At 44.0% G+C, this 20,124-nt stretch overlaps 1 protein-coding gene across 9 annotated transcripts in view; it reads left to right on the plus strand.

Annotated features, from left to right (window-relative positions):
- SGPP2 (sphingosine-1-phosphate phosphatase 2) overlaps positions 1 to 20,124 on the plus strand; it is a 111,838-nt gene that overhangs the window by 57,767 nt on the left and 33,947 nt on the right. The window contains exons 1-2 of one of the 9 annotated variants that reach the window (XM_053215857.1): positions 6,914 to 7,211; positions 7,908 to 10,036. The exons of 6 other annotated variants lie outside the window; for them this stretch is intronic. Coding sequence is in view for 1 of the 3 variants with exons in the window: in XM_053215854.1 (XP_053071829.1) it covers positions 10,294 to 10,326 (33 nt within the window). In the remaining 2 variants the exon portion in view is untranslated. Of the gene's footprint in view, positions 1 to 6,913; positions 7,212 to 7,536; positions 10,037 to 10,086; positions 10,327 to 20,124 lie in introns of those variants that run through there. 2 more of the 9 variants (XM_053215856.1, XM_053215854.1) reach the window with 2 other exon arrangements.

Consider the following 20,124-nt stretch of genomic DNA (forward strand, 5'->3'; position numbering starts at 1 on the left):
TAAATTTGTACTGTAGAAAGCAACGTAGAAGACTGGATTTTATGCTTAAAAAAAAAAATACTAATCTACAAAGAATGTTTGACTATTTTCCCTGGGGACAACTAAAAGGGTATGTTTAACACTGAATGGACTAAATAACTAAAACTGTCCAAAGTCTGAGTTTTGGGAAACCAGGTGCTTGTCTTTATTTAAAACCATCTCAGTAACCTCAAAGGGTGTTTAAGGTGTGCTAATCTGTTATCTAGCTCTCCTATGGATATTTTGTATAATTTTATACCTTCATAAAGAATAGTTTGAGGAAAATCTATAAAAGAGTGTAAAACCACCTAGAGCCTTTTTAGGGTGTCACCTTTAAGATTAAAATATGAAGAGCCATTCACAAGATGGATCCTGGTTCAGAAAATATCCTTGGAAAACGGCACAGAAATCTTGGTGATTGAGATTATCCTGGAAAAGCCAAGGTGAACGGATACGCAAATCAAAACCCAATGGCAAATACTCTTTGGGCGACACTTTGGACATTTCCCAGCCTTGGCGACGCGAGACGCTGAGGTCATGTGCATTTAAACACCAGACGTTGATACGAAGTGGAAGACGAGAATGGTAATGTTTTGAAGGCCTCTCTGAAAGCATCTGAATCTTGTGTTCTTGCAGACACATCAGGCCGAAGTCTCTACCTGTAGTTTTTGGTTTGGGGATCTTGTAACCTTAAACACGATGCGTTAGTTATTGCTACCAACACCTCGTTCATAAACTACTCCGAGGTGCGCCCCTGCAGAGCCTGGGGGGAAGAAAGTACAAGATGATGAAAAGGTGCGCGCCTCTGAAGAACCATGAGATAGATGGTTCTCCAGTGTAATTGGTCTCATGCCAGCATTTCACAGCTGCCATGGAAACAGCTGGACGTAAGCAGACACGGTAACATTTCTGTGTCTAAAACATGATGGCAGATGGGGGTGGGTGTGGACCCTGCTTAAGGTTCTCTTTCCCTCTGCTCCTCCTCTGCTCGTGCGTGCTCTCTAAAAGAAATAGATACAAATAAACATAAAAAATAAAATATGTCAGAAGCATGTTAATAGGTTCCACACGTAAGTTCCATGAGTCCTTCATTGTTTCTAAAAATAATATTAAAAATAAAGAAGCCTGCAACTCCACAGGTGGCATAGCACATCCAGATAGAATTCCTTTTCCCCCACCCCGGAAAATGTATTCCTATCTTAATCTAACATCATTTTGGTGAGATATTTAATACCTGTATTTGCTATGACAAAACTAAGGATGTGACGTTACTAATCCTTCTCAATCCGGCTGCTTGCTTAGGCCGTCATACTGTGTCCAGCCTAAAATAAAGGGCCTCTAGGGAGGAAAGGGAGAGTCTTTGGAATGCGCCCGGCGGGTTAGACTGTAGGTGGTCGACGTAGAATATTTGTGGATGGGCAAATGCAGCCCTTTAGGAAAGTTCCAAGAAGAACAGTCATATAATGAGTCACTATAATGTATACTGGATAAACGTAAGCAGGGTTTAGATTTACAGACATTTCAATGTTTGGTAAAGACTGGGCCATTTTTTTTTTCTTTTAAAGGAAAGTTTGCACCTGTTTGCACAGTGACCCGAATTCTGATTTCGCCTATTCTTCGGCTTGCCCTTAACCTAAGATGGTGGTTTGAGGGCCTTGAAGCATTTTGGCAATGTCAGAGCTGATCTCGTGGTACTTTCACCAAAGCACTTTCTCCTACAAATCAAAACCTGGTTAGATAAAGTGCCCAAGTTCTTCTTCTCTTTCTTTGACTTCTAAGCCAAGAGTATGGCCAGACTCAACCTTCCAGTTCCCATTTTTGTCTTGTAGATTCTTTGAACTCTGTCTCCCCTGGCCAATCTGCACAATACCTGGCTTGACCAAGCTTGAAACTTCTCTCCATCCCAGGCCCTTGAGCTTTGACCCATATTTACCCCAAACAACCCCCCCAAAAGGGCCCTCCTGAGAATCAACTGAGCTCAGGGTCAACATCTCTGATTCACTGTCCTCTCCACCTCCCCATACCCAGGGAACATTTTCATTCCTCCCTATTACAGAAAAGCCCTTCTCTGGCTAGTCTTAGAACACTTGCAGAACTCTGGATCAGAGGGGTTACTCTATTGCTAGAGGCCTTTCCCCTCTTGCAAATAATTCTTTCGAATAAAGCCTAGCCTTTCCTATATCCAGATTTGGGATTTGTTTGATAGAGACAATAGCGAATTCCACCCTAGAATACCTTTATGTGACTACCCTATCATTCCCTTTCAAATATCATTTTGTGGCAAATTTTAGTTTGTGTTTACTCCCCCTTATGCAACATACAATCTTCTGTATCGCAGAAGACCTTCCAGGAAGGCGTTTGAATTTTTCCTTTAACCAAGACAACAAATAAATAACAACAACAACAACAAAAAATGAGGAGGGGGAGTCATTTTGTTTAAGGGTTAGTATTTAGCCTACACTTGGGACTAGATGAGGAAACCAGGTAGAGATCTAAAGACTGCTGCTGGAACACGAAGTGGGTCCCTGACTTTATTTTTATAGTGTCAAATCACAAGCATTAGATATAACTGATGAGGTTATAATAGAGACAGTTGACTCTTGAACAACATGGGTTTGAACCATGCACGTTCACTTATTTGTGGATTTTTTTTTTTTTTTATAAATACAGCACAACACTGTAAATGTATTTTCTCTTAGGATTTTCATAGTGTTATCTTTAGCTCAACTTAAAGGATACAGCATATAATACACATAACGTACCAAATATGTATTAGTTGACTGTTTATGTTATCGGTAAGGGTTGTAGTCAACAGTGGGCTCTTAGTAGTTAAGTTTAGGGGCAGTTCAAAGTTACCAGTGAGGGACACCTTGCTGGCTCCATCAGTAAAGCATGTGACTCTTGATCTCAGGGTCGCGAGTTTGAGCCCCATGTGAGTTAAGAGTTTACTTAAAAAAAAAAAAAATTTTTTTTTAAGTTGCACATTTTCCACTGGGCCCCAACCTCCACGCTGCTCAAGGATCAACTCTCTATATAAATGTAACTACAAAAGCATCTTCCACAACCAAATATTATGCTATTTGTGTATATTCTCCCCTTTTATATATTTTAGAGCTGGCTTTCCCAGCATTCATGAGAACCGTTGAGAACCTGCTATTTAGTACCTCCTTCTCAGGGGGCTGGGGGGGGTCACAGATAGCCTATTACCTTGTCTTATTACTGTTTCTAATTGAATAAATAGTTCACAAAGAACATGGATTTTAAAAAGTGCTGTATCACTTTAAAATAATATATGGAAAAACTATTTTCATTCTATTAGGACATGTAGGCCATTGATTAACGCCATCAACTGTGTGTTTTACTTTATATACTGGTTAATTCAGGGACCTTGATCTCACCAGATGCATGATCAGGTCGGTAGTAATCAGTCATACAATTTCTTTTTAATTTTTTTTCATGCTTGCTTATCCATTTTTTTGAGAGAGAGAGAGAGTGTGCGAGTGGCAGAGGGGCAGAGAGAGAGGGAGACACAGAATCTGAAGCAGGCTCCAGGCTCTGAGCTGTCAGCACAGAGCCCAACACAGGGCTCAAACTTACTAGTTGTGAGATCGTGACCTGAGCTCAAGTTGGACGCTTAACCGACTGAGCCACCCAGGTGCCCCAGTCATACAATCTTTTGTTCACTCCAGTAATTGATCCTAGAAGTTACATAGTATTGAAGAAGACATTACCTAGTATGTTGCACAAGATTCTCAATTACCTCCTAGAGTACTGATGCAAGCTATAAACCCTAAATTATTTACCAATGTAAGTGACTTATTGACTCTTATTTTTTCACGAGGCTGCTAGATCCGAAAAGCAGGACTTTTTTTTTTTTTTAATATTTATTTACCTTTGAGAGAGAGGGAAAGAGAGAGGGCGAGAGACAGAAGGCCAGGCAGGCTGTGTACTCTCAGCATGGAGCCCAGTGTGGCGGGGCTCGAATTCACGAACGTGAGATCATGACCTGAGCCGAAACCAAGAGTTGGACACTTAACCGACTGAGCCACTTAGGTGCCCCTAAAAAGCAGGACTTCTAAATCAAAACATCTAAATGATCTCCCTTAACATAGGGAGCTGTGAAACAGAAAAGCTACAAAAATAAACACAAGCATCTTAAAACAGTTCGTGTCCACTAGGTTTTCACTTCTCAGATTGATGCATTTTCTATTTCTTTCAATGTGTGTTTTTGAGAGAAAGAGACAGAGTGTGAGTGGGGGAGGGGCAGAGAGAGACACACACAGGATCCAAGCAGGCTCTGAGCTGTTGGCACAGAGCTGGATGCGGGGCTTCAACCCACGAACTGTGAGATCATAACTTGAGCCGAAGTTGGACACTTAACCCCCCTGAGCCACCCAGGTGTCCCTGAGACTTTGATACATTTTTCTAAAGCAGTGGGCACAGCCATTCTCCTGGGAGCCACGGAGTATCCATTTATTCATCCAGTAGAGATTTTTATTCTATACCCTGCACTTGTAACTTCCTGTTTCCCACATCTCTGGCAGCATTCCCTCAGTTCCAGCCTTCGTCATCTTTATCTGGCACTATCACATTAACCTTCTAATTAATCTCCTTACAGCTATTCTTAGGACCCCCAAATGCGTCCTGCCCACAGTGTTTGGGTGACCTATCTCATGCAGTAGGATAGCCCACTACTCTTTAAAGCATGCTAACATCCAAGCACCGTAAAACTACCCGTAAGGTCTTTTACAACTGGATTTCTGCCTCAGTCTCGACCCTTAGCCCTTCCTCCTGTCCATTCTCTGGAATCACAGAACTCCTGATGACCCACACTCCCACCCCTGGCTATGCGTTTGAGGCGTATCGTGCTCCGCTTTCTTCTTTTTTCCTCTTATTGCCACTGCCTGTCATGATGCCACCTCCCCTGCCTCCTCTGAGACTCAACACTGGCATTATCTAAAAACAAAAACAAAAACGACAGCCTAGACCTTGTATCTTCATTCCCTACCAGATGGTTCCTTATTGGCCCTTGAAGCTACCACCCCAGAGCCACTCAAATCTTTGGGTAAAATCAATAAAGGCTGTTTCTACAAAGATGATTTAAGGGCTGGCCCCCTACAGGGGACAGTCCTGTAAAGAAGTAATTAACTGTTCAGGGTGCTCCAGATACGCTAGAAAAATCCACAAAGTACTAAGATAGCACCCTAGAGATCTTTTTAAAATGGAATTTCCCCCCATCTGCAATGGCTCCTCAGTGTCCCTGATGGAAAGTCAGGGCGCAAATTTGGTCGAGAGTCCATCAAAGTTTTTTCGGTGTGAAAGTAACAATCCCGTTCGTTTCTGAACTGATAAATATTTGAACCCGAAACCAGATTTTTATTTGCTTTCTAACGAGAGTGTCAGATCTCCTTTCTTACCTTGTCATTGCTGAGCAACAGCTTAAAATTTAGTCATTCATTTAACCAGCATCTGATGATACTTATATGCTAAGTGCTAGGGAATAAGCAATGACCAAGACCGACCCCAGCCTGCTTTCCTGGGATTCAGGAGTAGGCCAAACAGACAGTATTAAGTAAAACGATGCAGTAATTGAAGACTGTTGGTATCGTTTGGGCCACAACCACGGTGAAAGCAGAGACCTACTTGAAAGAAGGTGGTCAAGAAAGAGTGCTTTGGGCTGTTTCATTTAAGTTAAGGCTTGAAGACTGAGGAGGCGGAGTGAGAAGCTGGCAGAGACTTTTAGGCTGACACGGGTGGCGAGGGCAAAGATTCCAAACTACACCAGGCACTGTTCCAGACTCTGGGTCGCAAACAGGGTAGGGCATCCATTCCAGGTGAGGATAGGGCCAATAAAACAGAAATACATAGTCTAAATGCAGGCAGCGTGAAATTCTACGGAAAAAAAGGAAAGGTGTGTGGAGAGGTAACTGTGTTAGGGAAGGAGGTCAGGGAAGGCCTTTCTCAGAAGGTGGCATTTGGGCACAGGGCAGACTTGATGGTCACTTGCAACTCATGTGTAAATGGGTTCATGGCAAATCTAGAATGTTGCAACCTTAGCGGTCTTTCTGATTGATTTCTGTATTCCTTTGGAAACCGGTGTTCCCAAGCAGCCTGAATGGCCCATCAGGCAAGGCCCTCAGATTTTTAAGAGCGTGAAGCCACCTTCGAATTGGCCTTTTCCATCTTCGAAACAAAACTTGTGCTGCGATTCAAATCCATAAGACATTTTGTTGAACGGTAGTTTTGTACAAAGATAGGCTTTGCTCACCACCATGCGGGCCTCCGCCTTCCTGCATGTGGCAGTAAGAGAAAAGGGTTCAGGGCTATGCCTGTTGGCCCAGAAAGCAGACACCGGCAAGGCTCAAGTCAAGCCTCTCTCATTACAAAGGGTCACGGGGAGGTTATAGCCCCGGTCACAGGCCCATTTGGGGGCTGCTGACTGCGTGATCAACAGCCCCTCCTAATAGAGTTAATCACTCACTGGCCAACTGGACAATCAGTGGCGCCCTGCTCTCCTCTCTCCATGTCGCCTGTATTCCTCCAGACTCCTTCCTTTGCCTCCTGCAGAGAGCAGGCGTCAGGCAGGGGACCCTCTGGGATTCCTGGCCCTTCCTGCTCAAAGACCCGCCCTTCAGGAGAGTCCTCTAACTCCAGGGGAGGAGAGCCCATTCTTCTCCGCCTGGGAGAAACCTTGCAGTGAAACCTCCTGCCAGAGATTGTAGAGGAAAACAGCAGAGATGGGGCGCCAGACGAAAAGCAGACCGTGTTTTCAGAAGAAAGACATCACTGTAGCCAAAATGAAGAGGAAACTTGCTTTTCAGAGATGATGGGCTAGAGAATATTTACATGTCTACACCCCCTCGTCAAATGCAGTATCATCTTAGTTCTTAGAATATGTTCGTTTCGGGAAGTGGTGAGTTGCAGGTTTTTTGGGGTTTTTTTTTGGGTTGAGCTCTAAAAGTTGGTGTCATTATATTTAAGCCAAACAAGCCCTTCCATAGAGCTTACTAGAACCAGAAGTCTCTTGGCAGAGAGGCTAAAGGATCAGGAATTCCGGTGCCCCAGGTTAGAACTTAGAATGTTAAGGTCTCACGCTGGGCTGGCTCAGAGTATGTCTGAACCCTTTGGTTGGCAGAAAGGTATCACCAGCAGGTGGAACTGAACCAGTCTGGCTGACTGGTTTCACGCCTTTGGTATGAGAGCCTCTACCTGAACGTCAGAGCTTGGGTACTCTCTCCTGTACAGAAGACTGTCCAACGTTTAGACATTTCCCAGGAGAGAGGTTAAATCTTAGACCAGGGCCCATTACATTTACAAATGGATGTGTGTTGCTGTTCCCAGGGCTGGTGATGGTGGGGGAGGGGAGCAGTAGAAAAATGACTGTGTGGGTCCTAATTTTCATGAGAATGCCTCTTTTCAGTTTGGAGGGAAGAGAAGTATAACCAGAAAGGTGGGGGGAGGTGAGGAGTATATAAGGGTATTGATAAACACATAGCCGATTGAGGGTATTATGGAGTTTGGATGCTTGGGTCTGTAGACCCCAAACTGACTTGGCACACGGAGCTGGCTATCATGTTGATAGTTGTTCAAAAATGAGTATGAAATCGCCCTTGGCCAGTGTTGATAGCACGGCCAGGGATGTCAAACTGAAAATTGGAAATAGATGTTTGGCTACTCCCCCGATACATTGAGTAGATAGATACGTAGCCAGGGCGCCCTCACCAAAAACTGACGTCATCTGCATTGTCGTAAGTGAATTTTCTTCCTTACATCCTATGATTATGGCTTCCATAATTTTGTTAGCTTGCATATTGAATTTTTATTCTGATGCATTTCCTTAGCCCTCCATTTCCTTCCCAGCCTTTTAACTGGTAATTTTGTTTGCTCAGGGACCGTAGCACAAGAAACCACCTCGTGATGAAACAGTGCTTCTCCCATGAATGCGCAGTCGTTTGAGCATGAGGCAATGTGGCCCGCACTACAGAGAACAGCCAGGCCTGAAGGTCTGGGACTACCGTCCACCGTTCCTATCACCAGTTAGCTCAGTGTTAAATTTCTTGCCAAGTAAGAGGAAGGGGAAGATTTGGACATACGCGACGGGAACCAAATCCAGGCAAGCAGAAGGCCCCTAACCCTTGTATTCCCTCCAACAAGGACCATTAGCACAAATCCTTCCTTAAGACTGCTTTCCTGATTAAAGATGGTTGTAATCCCTTGGAGTTACAGTGGCATTACATGTGCCTACACCAGAAGCCATATTTCTTTCTGTGCGGTGTGGTCAACTGGTCCTGTGAAAGGCAAGCCACTGAGATGCGGTTGACTGTACTCAGAATTTGGATGGATGAGGTTGTGTGGCTTGACTCCTTGGAGTCTTTAATCCTTCCAGAAAGAAAATCTTTTGTGTTTCCCTTGAGTGACCACCATTCCGATCTTTTCTGAGTTGTGTAAGAATGTAGACTCTCTGGGTGACCCACTCTCCTGAACCTGCAAGAGCCATCTCTTTACAGGAAGCCAACATAAAATGACCCAGTTCCGATCAACTGTGGAAGGAGAGCCTGTGGTGTCCTGAAAGACCCTTAGCCTAAAATCAGGCTCAGGGTCAGGTCAGCGTGATGGCCTCCCCGACCTCACCCCCTCCAGAGACTTCCTCCTCCACAGATACTGCCGTAGAAGGACAGGCAAGGGCAGTGTGATCACATTCTCTTAGAGTAGTTCAAGGCTACACTCTCCGGAGCTAGAGAGATTTCCAGATCTACTGAGCCCGAATCCCATTTTAATCCCAATCAAATCAGATTTTAATTGCTTTTTCCAATTGAATATTTTTCCTTCAGGAAATTGACACACATCACAGAAACACAAGTACATTCGTCTACGTGGCTGTTTTTGTTCTAGTAAATGTTTGGGGTTTGGTGGAGCTGAAAGGGGACACGTAAGAACATTTGTTTTGATGACCAACGGTTTTTAAGACAGATGCTTTATGGTGAAACACAAGTTACCTAGGTGGCTAATGACCAGGGTTTTAAGAAGGGTCTGGGCAGACATTCATTGTGTCACCCTCCTAAGTTTTCCCATTTGCTGGGCCCACTCCTAGAACACGAGTGATCGAATTGTGGGAACGTTTGTAAAACACGGATGAAACACAGAAATTGGCCTAGGTGAAGTGAACTAAGTTTTGAAAAAAATCACCAGGAATTAGGGTAGGTACACAAAAACATCTTGGGAAAATTGAAAGATCAAAACCTGGTCGCTAAATATAACCTACTGGTGTCCCCTTCTTATATTTATGGAGGAAAATAAGAGAGTGATTTGCCAGTGTCCTTTGAAGGTAGAAACTACTGTTCTCCTGAATTATGGCCAGAGCATATCCCTTATTTGCTTTATCGTAGGCACCATATATAGGCTGCTGTTAGCAATGTTGATTTTTAACATCTAAATGGCTCCCAAGCCGACGTAGATCTAAGCAAGTGAGGATTTAGGTAAAGCCAGCAGCAGCTTATTATTAATGCACTATGCTGAAAAGCTCTAGCTTGCCGTTGCTAAAGACGAGAGCCCTGGGGAAAATGACAGCTCATTTTGGAAGCTAATATTAGACATGCTACCACTCCTGAGGCCAGGCTAGTGAGCTGCTCATTCAGCTCAGGGATGACCTTGCACGCAGCCTTGGCAGGACTAGAGATTCAGGAAAAAGGGCCATGGACATTACACCACAGCTTGCCATTCTCATCCGTGACCACCATGGAACCATCATGATCTGTGAACAGTGATGGCATGGACCATGGTCTTAGGTTCCTCCACATTGCCAAGGTCATCATGGAGAACCTTAGCCAGGAGGGCCAACCCCTCAGTCTGTAGATGGCATTGCTGACAATCTTAAAGGAGTTGTCATTGCCACAGCTCTCTCCCTTTCTGAGCATTGTGACATCAGCACAAGGGGTCAAGATGATAATCCTTTGTCTTTACCTTTCAAGTGAGCACCGGCCTTGTCTAAGATGCTGAAGATATCAGTGGGCTCTGTGAGGTATTGAGCGCATCGCCCCATCTGCTGTTGGTGGGATCTTGCTTCCGGAAAGTGGGGATGGAATTTCCATTGGCTATCAGCTTTCCATTCTCAGCCTTGATGGTTCCCTGAACACACTAAGGGTAGAATCACTTCTTAACATGTAGTCTGTGTTATCCAGGTCAAGGAAGGAATCCCAGTGTCCACTTTGGAAGCAGGCTGGTGACTAGACCCCTAATACAGGCATGTCCCCTTAGCTTTTACCAACTTTTACCAACATGACGAGGATGTGGCTGGTGCCCCTTAAAAAGGTGAGCTCACTTCTCTTGAGGGGGAACCGAGAGAGCGGCATGAGTTGTGAACATGAAAAAGTAATACATTTTAGGCCACGTCCAGGTAGCAAGGTTGAACAACAGCGGTTATGATTGTTCCAACCTGTTTGGTTCCTGAGTTCCAGATGGCAGGTGATATGAGGTTTAATGGCAAGAAATTCACCCAAACATTTACCTAAATGTCTTCAGCTTCCGATTTCAGAACACAAGAATTTGGATAGTGAGGGATATGTGCATGCTTACTGCCTGTTTGCATCATACCGCATGTATGCATTCATTTAGGACCCAGGCTTTTTGCTGCAGCCAGGGGATAAAACAAGCATATAGCCTAGCTTAGAGGTAATCGTATGAAAATGAGTGGAGATCGATAGCCGCTTAATTGTATAACTGTGATTTCCAGAGTGCTTAGTAGGTGGGGTGAGTTTCTATTTTTTAAATATGTACAACTTGGTTTTAATTAGGTTGTAAAATATAGCCACGAATCAGGTCACGATTTCACAAATGTTTTACTAGAAGGGAGAAAGCCCACTTGAAGACCAGTATTAAAGAGATAATCGCATGGGTTATCCCTGGGTATGGAAGAATCCAGACGGAGGTTTGTGACTGACCGTAGTTTGCAAAGTGTTAACGAGAGCTGGGCAGACTGATCTGGGAGCATGAAGGGGACCCCAAGCCCAGCTGGGTACGAGGGCCACAGACAGGGTCCCTCCAGAGGTCCAGACATGTTCTGGTTAAAGCCATGCTAACCTTGAAAGTACTAAAAAGCCAGCCATGTAGGCTGTTCTTGCCCCATAAAGACCAAGGATGATGCTTGGCTGATTGGTGAAGCTCATTGGCAAAGAATCAGCTCTTGGGCTCTTGGCTCAGATTGCTTGGGGTGATTTTCCTGAATGTGTTGGGTTTCTAACCCGTGAAAAAGTCCCGTTGCAGATTTTACTGTTTTCTATGCAGGCAAAAACAGAAGAGTCTTAGATTAATAGTCAGCCAAGACTAGAGATGGACTTTCCTTCCAGCTTAAATTCTGAGACTTTTTTTTTTTTTTTTTTTTTTTCTGCTGTAGCCTAGCCTGGCTGGCTGTGTTACACAGCTTTTCAGCACATACTTGGAGATGGGAACAGTCTGTGGCTTGAATCAGATAAGAAAGTTGAACTTAGTGAATGACTAACATCTACTGCCTTTTTGCTTTTGGGGGGGGGTCTATAAAAATAATGGTTTTGATCTTTTGGTATTATTTTACCATTTATTTTCCTGTGGTCAGCAGGACTAACAATGAAAACACTTAAAAACATGAGAGAGAAGGGTCATGAAAAGGAACGTTCTTTGCAATGGTTACACTCTTCTCTGAAGTAAATTGTTGTTGTCGTTGTTTAGAGAGGGAACAGGAACAGGGGAGAGGGGCAGAGTGGGGACAGAGAGAGAGAGAATCTCAAGCAGACTCCATACTCAGCACGGAGCCCTGATGCGAGGCTTGATCTCATGACTCTAGGATCATGACCTGAGCCAAAATCAAGCGTTGGATGCTCAACCAACTCAGCCACCCAGGCACCCCTTGTTGCTTGTTTTTGTGTGAAAAACTCAAAACAGTACACACAGTGGCCACCCCAGACCTCAGTTCTACCCCCTAGTGATTCTGTCATCCACGATTTCCCATGTGCCTACATGCATTTATATGTAAATACATTTTTTAAAAATACAAATGGGGTCGATATATACTCTTGCAGCCTGTGGCTTTTTATTTTTAATTTAACAGTATATTTCATAAGGCTTTTTGAACTGTTGCATAATTTATTTTAACTGGTGGTCTGTCATGGCTATTGAGAGTTGTTTCCAGATTTTCATGGTTGGTTGATTGGTTGAAGGAGGGTAGGCTTATGCATGATTTTAACTTTTGTACATGCTCTGTAATTATTAGTATTGAAGACACCCATTCCCGCAGTGGGTACCATTTTGGATGTGACATCTGTCCAGTGGCGAGTAAAGGACACTGGTCTCAGCCTTCTGCTGCACAGTTCATTGGTGAAATGGTACAGATAAGCATTTGGAAATTTTCTCAGCAGCTGTGACATCTTAATCCCTCAGTCTGAAGGGCAGTCAAGTGACCTCTATTGAGTGCTACATGGATGTAATGGGTTAGGATCATGGACTTTGGGTTCCTTAAGGAAAGATACTGTTTGAACATATTATTCGTCAGATGCTAGCTGTTGGAGCATGGTGGAAAGACCATAGGATTTGCAATCAGAAAACAATTCAAGTCCAGTTCCGCTGCACTGATGGTGTTATCTTTAGCGAGACACTCACCTTCTCTAAACCTCAGTTTCCTCGTCCGTAAAATCAGAATGATACGAACATTAAATAATGTCTATGAAAATATACTCCAAAGAATTCCCTGCACGAATATTAGGTTATCATTTTACCCAACTCCTCTCTAATAACGAAAAGGAGGCTTAGTTGGTTTGGAGTGACTTTCGCAAAGATGTTCATACATCTGTGACTGAATTACTGACCTCTGTACCCTTAGTGTTTGCCTTCAGAAAGGTCAGAAACAGCTCTGAGCTTGCAAAAATGGAGCATTAGAATGGCAAATGTTGTAACTTATTTTATTTTTCTCACCTGTCGTTTGTGCTTTAGCTATTATATCTGCATTTCTATGGGACTTTGAATATGCAAAGACCAGTTTTCTGACAGTCTTCTGTGATTTATGGTGTTTGCTCTGTAATTTCTTTGTTTTGGTGCTTCAGGCATGGAATGAAATCTTATTAGTTTGAAATTACAGTTGCTTCTCTGAGTGACTCACCACCACCCCACCCACACAAACACACACAAGTGCACGACACACACTGGAATGGGCTCAGAATTTTAAAAAGTAAAGAAAATAAAGTAATGCCATAAGCATGCGAAAACATTCACCAACTGAAAACAACTTTTCACACTGGCTGTTAGGCAGTGGCCTCTAGAATGTTCTGAAGTAACCATAACAAAGGACTGCTTTTAATTCACTCCCTGATGCCACAGAGCCCTGTCTTCCAGGGAGAAGAGAGGACCCGGTACCAAGTAAACAAGAACACAGCCCCATCTCTTTGTAAAAGTGTTGATCTGAACAGTCTCCACAGCTAAAAATTGCTCTAGCATGAGTCCCCTGGTCCCGGTTTGGAGTAGGTGGATTTTCAGCAGCTTTCTCTGTGCCATGGGCGGTCCCCCACTCAGTGCCCTGCAGAACCGGATTGGGGCAGAGCTGGGGGGAGCTCCTGAAGCAAAGACTATTTGTAGCCCCCATAGCTGCTTATCTGGAATCAATACTGGAAGGTGTTGTCAATAACACTTTGCAACAAAGGACTTCAGGGACACAAGGAAGAGGTGTTTGGGGACGTATTTCGATGTCTAGTGTCTCTCTCTCTCTCTTTAAACTGTGATGACAGTCACATATCATAATAGTCGCCTTTTTGAACAGTGTGATTCAGTAGTTTTTCACGTATTCATGAAGTTGTGCTCCATTACCACCATCTAAATGCAGCCCGTAAGATGGGGCGCCTGGGTGGCGCAGTCGGTTAAGCATCCGACTTCAGCCAGGTCACGATCTCGCGGTCCGTGAGTTCGAGCCCCGCGTCGGGCTCTGGGCTGATGGCTCGGAGCCTGGAGCCTGTTTCCGATTCTGTGTCTCCCTCTCTCTCTGCCCCTCCCCTGTTCATGCTCTGTCTCTCTCTGTCCCAAAAATAAATAAACGTTGAAAAAAAAAAATAAATTCAGCCCGTAAGAAACCTCCTATCCCCATTCCCCTCCCCTTCAGCCCCAGACAACCACTGATCTACTCTCTGTCTCTATGGATTTGCCTGTTCTGCACATTTCATATAAATGGAATCATACAATATTTGTCCTTATCTGGCTCCGCAGCATACTGTTTTCGGGGTTCCTCCATGTATACAGTCTGTATCTGTATCTCATTATTTTTTTATGGACAAAGAATATTCTATCGTACTGATCTACTACATTTTGTTTATCCATTCAGCAGTGGATGGATGTTTGGGTTGTTTAAACTTCTTGGCTATTGTGAAGGATGACCCTAAGACCATTCACGTGCAAGTTTCTGAGAGGACCTATGTTTTCAGTTCTCGTGGGTACATGATAGGAGTAGAATGGTTGGGTATCTGGTCTGTCTTTATCCAAATCATCACATCAGTAACCTGAGGAGAAGGGGAACGCGCTTCCTTTGGTTGGACTAAGAAACAAGATGGGTATGTACTGGTGGAGCAGCTATGGTCTTTGGATTACATCTTAGTGTTCGAATCTCCAGCAGTTAAGGAATGATATGACTAATTCCTGACTTCTTAAAAAATAAACCCATGGGTAGGCTATAAATCCCAAGGACTCAAAACGTTTCCATTTTGAGACCTGAGGGACATACTTTTGTTAGTGTCATTCCCCCATGGTAGAGGATAGCTGGAAGACAGACGTTAACATTTATCAAAATATGTGTGTGGATGGGGGTTGGGGGGTTGGGGGTGTAATTTGAAAACAGATTCTTGTTGCTCCCTGTGTCATACAGAGGACTTAGCTTTTATTATAACAACAGTGGAGACTTTACGCCATGAGAATGGGGATGCTTTGGGTTGGAGGGGGGAGGACAAATTGGGGGGCACCAGGCGATCTCAGTGTATAAAAAAGAACGAGTAGCTGCTGTACTAGTAATGTTCTTTCAAGGATCCTCTATTTTCAAAACTATCCAGGTTTCATTTATACTAACGTGAAGAGTGAAGTATTGTTAATCTGAGATGTGTTAAGACACAGTGAAGGTGGCCGTTGGGATTGTAATAGCTAGACAGGGCTACCGCACTAAGAGAACACGCACTGTTTTCTGTGACTGCGCCTGATGGGCCCAGATGTTAAGAACAGACCCCAACTTAGAAGTCCTTCCATGCCGGTAAGACATGTTTTGTGTTGACAGAATTGATTTACTAGAAAAGCCTTTTGTCTTCTTGGGATCGACAGTAGACTATCCAGAGAGCTGGATTTTTTCCCCCACCTGTATATTTCCTTTATCTTGTAATCAGGACAGAAGTAAGCAAATAGGCTAATTCCTCATCACAAAATGCTACAGGGCCCCAGCACCGTGCAAGGGACCCAGACAGTTTGCTAAAGCGTTAATGATCTATAATTGCTTCCTGCCTTGCCTCCTCTCATGGATTTTTCCTTTACGCATAGGCCTTTGGGGCCTCAGTCCAAAGGAATGTGATGGATGATGGAACTTAATTTGGTCCCTTTAGGTAGGAGGGCCCTTCAACAATACAGAGTGAAGCCCTCCATTTAGGGCAAGCCACGTCAAGTTAATCATTATACTCTTTAACTGCAAACTAAATGGAGAAATGGTTCTCTTCTGCCATAGTACTCTTTTTAATAGACTTTATTTTTTAGAGCGGTTTTAGGCTCGTAGCAAAACCGAAGGAAAAGCATAGAGACTTCCCATATACTCCCTTGCCCTCAACCAAGCACAGCCTCCCCATTATGAACATCCCACACTAGAGCGGTACATTCGTGAAAACTGATGACCCTAACTGACACATGACAATCACCCAAAGTCCACAGTTTACAGTTCACTCTTGGTGTCGTACATTCAATGGGTTTGGACAAATGTGTAATGACACGTATCCACCATTATAGTATCATACGCAGTAGTTTTCCAGTGTTCCACCTATCCTTCCTCCCTTCCAATGTCTGGCAACCTTTGATTTTTTACTTCTTCACAGTTTTACCTGTTCCAGAATATTCTATAGATGGAAGCATCTAGCATGTTACCTTTTCAGATTTTTTTTCACTTAGTAGTAGGGATTTAAGGTTCTTCCACGTCTTCTCATGGCTTGAAAGCTCCCTTCTCTTAGCGCTGAGCAACACGCCTTTGTCTGGATGTACCACAGTTCATTTACCCGTTCACCTGCTGAAGGACATCTTGGTCACATCTGAGTTTGGGCACTTAGGAATAAAGCTGCTACAAACACTTGTGTACGGGTTCAATGCACCCAATTCATTTGGGTTAAATACCAAGGAGCACGAGTGCTGAATCTTAGGGTCAGAGAATGTTCTGTTTTGTCAGAAACCACCAAACTGACTCCCAAAGTGGCTGTGCCATCTGGCGTTGTCATCAGTGATGAATGAGAGTTCCTGTTGCCCCACATCCTCACCAGCATTTAGTGTTGTCAGCATTTTAGATTTGGGCCATTCTGGCCAACAGGCACATGAAAAGATGCTCAACGTCGCTCCTCATCAGGGAAATACAAATCGAAACCACACTCAGATATCACCTCACGCCAGTCAGAGTGGCTAAAATGAACAAACCAGGAGACTATAGATGCTGGAGAGGATGTGGAGGAACGGAAACCCTCTTGCACTGTTGGTGGGAATGCAAACTGGTGCAGCCGCTCTGGAAAACAGTGTGGAGGTTCCTCAAAAAGTTAAAAATAGATCTACCCTATGACCCAGCAATAGCACTGCTAGGAATTTACCCAAGGGATACAGGAGTACTGATGCATAGGGGCACTTGCACCCCAATGTTCATAGCAACACTTTCAACAATAGCCAAATTGTGGAAAGAGCCTAAATGTCCATCAACGGATGAATGGATAAAGAAATTGTGGTTTATATACACAATAGAGTACTACGTGGCAATGAGAAAGAATGAAATATGGCCCTTTGTAGCCACGTGGGTGGAACTGGAGAGTGTTATGCTAAGTGAAATAAGTCATACAGAGAAAGACAGATACCATATGTTTTCACTCTTATGTGGATCCTGAGAAACTTAACAGGAACCCATGGGGGAGGGGAAGGAAAAAAAAAAAAAGAGGTCAGAGAGGGAGAGAGCCAAAGCATAAGAGACTCTTAAAAACTGAGAACAAACTGAGGGTTGATGGGGGGTGGGAGGGTGGGGAGGGTGGGTGATGGGCATTGAGGAGGGCACCTGTTGGGATGAGCACAGGGTGTTGTATGAAAACCAGTTTGACAATAAATTTCATATTTAAAAAAATAGATTTGGGCCATTCTGATAGATATGTAATGATATCTCATTGTTTTATTTTGTAATTCCCTAATGACATGTGATGCTCATATCTACAGTAATGTTTTTAATATTTTAGACTTTTTGATTCTATAAGATCCAGCGCACCTTTTTTTTGTTGTTGTTAGCATGATGATGTTGTTTTATTGAACCAGTAAAATGCAAAGAAGCTAAGCATACTTTTTGCTAATGTTTCCATTCATATGCTCCATGAGGACAAAGATCTTATCTGTGTTGTTCTCCGCGGTCATCCTGAAACCAGCGCAATGCGTGGTCATTCACTTGCACTCACTATTTGCTGAATAGAGTGGATTAGATGGTCCTCGTCAAAAAGACACATCTACATCCTAATACGCGGGACCTGTGAACACTATTTTTTTTAGAAAAAGAAGGATGGCAGATGAATTCAGTTAAGGATCTTGAGATGAGGAGATCCTCCTGGATGTCTGAGTGGGCCTTCAATCCAGTGGCCAGTACCCTCATAAGAAAAAAGCAGAGGGAGAGTTGAGATGGGCAGAAGGGCAAGAGACAGAGGGAAGGGGAAGAGGCAAGTGACCACAGGGGCAGAGATCGCAGGGATGTGGCCACAGGCCTAGGAGGGCCTCCAGCCACCAGAAACGGGAAGAGGCAAAAAAGGGTTCTGCCCTAGAACCCTGTAGGAATGCGGTCCCCTGACACCTCGATTGTAGACATCTGGCCTCCAAGCCCTAGGCAATCACTAATCTATTGGTCCGACTTTATGGATCTGCCTGTTCTGGATATTTCATATAAATGGAACCAGGCAATATGTGGTCTTTTGTGTCTGGCTTCCTAAACTTAGCATGGTAGCACCTCCTTTTATATTCTAAATGTTTTATAGTGCCCGCTTTGCTTTCTTTCAAAGCATATTATTCATAGATAATATGACCTACTTACATAATTTCTAAAACTCTGCCTTGTAATAAGGTGACTTTTAAAATAAGCAAATGCTGGGGCACCTGGGTGGCTCAGTTGGTTAACTGTCCGACTTCAGCTCAGGTCATGATCCCACGGTTCGTATGTTCGAGCTCCGCGTGGGGCTCCACGCTGACCGTGCGGACCCTGCTTGGGATTCTCTCTCTCTCCTCTCTCTGCTCCTCTCCCACTTGTGCTTTTTCTCTCTCTCAAAATAAATAAACTTTAAAAATAAAAAAATAGGGGTGCCTGGGTGGCTCAGTCGGTTAAGCGTCCGACTTCGGCTCAGGTCATGATCTCGCGGTCCGTGAGTTCGAGCCCCGCGTCGGGCTCTGTGCTGACAGCTCAGAGCCTGGAGCCTGCTTCGGATTCTGTGTCTTCCTCTCTCTCTGACCCTCCCCCGTTCATGCTCTGTCTCTCTCTGTCTCAAAAATAAATAAACGTTTAAAAAAATTTATAAAAATAAAAAATAAAAAATAAATAAAATAAGTAAATGCGAGGGCATGTCCACATAGGGTAATAGTAGGATCCTTGCACCTATAAACAGTGTCACTGTGAGTGTGTCAACTATGGTGGTGTGGACACAGGCATGCGGTGTGCGAGCCTCTCACGCATCAAGCAGCCTTTCCATTGGTGACCCAACTGCCCCACATGGTTAGCAATTCTAGATAAAGTTTCAAATCAACCGAAATTTCAGTCTTCCCTCAGTTTCCTTGGTAGTTCTGTTCTCAGAAACTTCAGTGTGTGTTCAAACCTCGCAAGAAAATATTTGGTGGTTCCTTCTAGCAGAGAATTAGGCTCTCCCTTCAGAGGATTACAGATAGGTGTTCACCTACAAGGATGTCTGGCAGAGCCCTCAAGAATCATATTGGACACAAAGAACGATTTCCTAGGGTGACCATCTTGTGCGTTCAGTGGCATGTCGTATCCCTGGCCTTCCCCCCTCTTAATGCTGCTGGTGCCCGTAATCATCGAGCTAATCAGGAATGTCTGCCAGGAGATAGCATGTCCCTTGTGAGGACCTGTAGTTCAGCTCTTCTGAACTGAAACACTTCCGTGTGCACAATCACCTCTGGGTCCCTAGTCCATCCATTTCTGGGGTTTTTTTCCTCTCTTATTTAAATAATTTCTACTTGCCATTCTTACATTTATAAACCTGTTTGAAATTCTTTTGTCTTAAAAAGTTTTTTTTAATACTTCTTTTTATTTAAAAATTTTTTTTCAACGTTTTTTATTTATTTTTGGGACAGAGAGAGACAGAGCATGAATGGGGAAGGGGCAGAGAGAGAGGGAGACACAGAATCGGAAGCAGGCTCCAGGCTCTGAGCCATCAGCCCAGAGCCTGACGCGGGGCTCGAACTCACGGACCGCGAGATCGTGACCTGGCTGAAGTTGGATGCTTAACCGACTGCGCCACCCAGGCGCCCCAATACTTCTTTTTATTTTAAATTTAATGTTTATTTTTGAGAGAGAGAGAGAGAGAGAGACCGAATGAGAGTGGGGGAGGAGGAGAGAGAGGGAGGGAGACACAGAATCCAAAGGAGGCTCCAGGCTCGGAGCTGTCAGCACAGAGCCTGATGCGGGGCTCGAACTCACAAACCGTGAGATCGTGACAGGAGCCAAAGTCGTACGTTTAACCGACTGAGCCACCCAGGCGCCCCAAAGCATTTAAAAATTCTGTCTGCTGCCCCACTTTTGCTGACCTTGATCCCACCTTTATCTCTCACCTGGATTTTGCAATATTCTCTTACCTGGCCTCCTTCCCTTTAGTCTTGATGTCTTTGCCCCCACTCTGCCCAGGACAC

The sequence above is a fragment of the Acinonyx jubatus genome, chromosome C1 (assembly GCF_027475565.1).
Source record: "Acinonyx jubatus isolate Ajub_Pintada_27869175 chromosome C1, VMU_Ajub_asm_v1.0, whole genome shotgun sequence".
In the NCBI taxonomy this organism is placed as follows: domain Eukaryota; kingdom Metazoa; phylum Chordata; class Mammalia; order Carnivora; family Felidae; genus Acinonyx; species Acinonyx jubatus.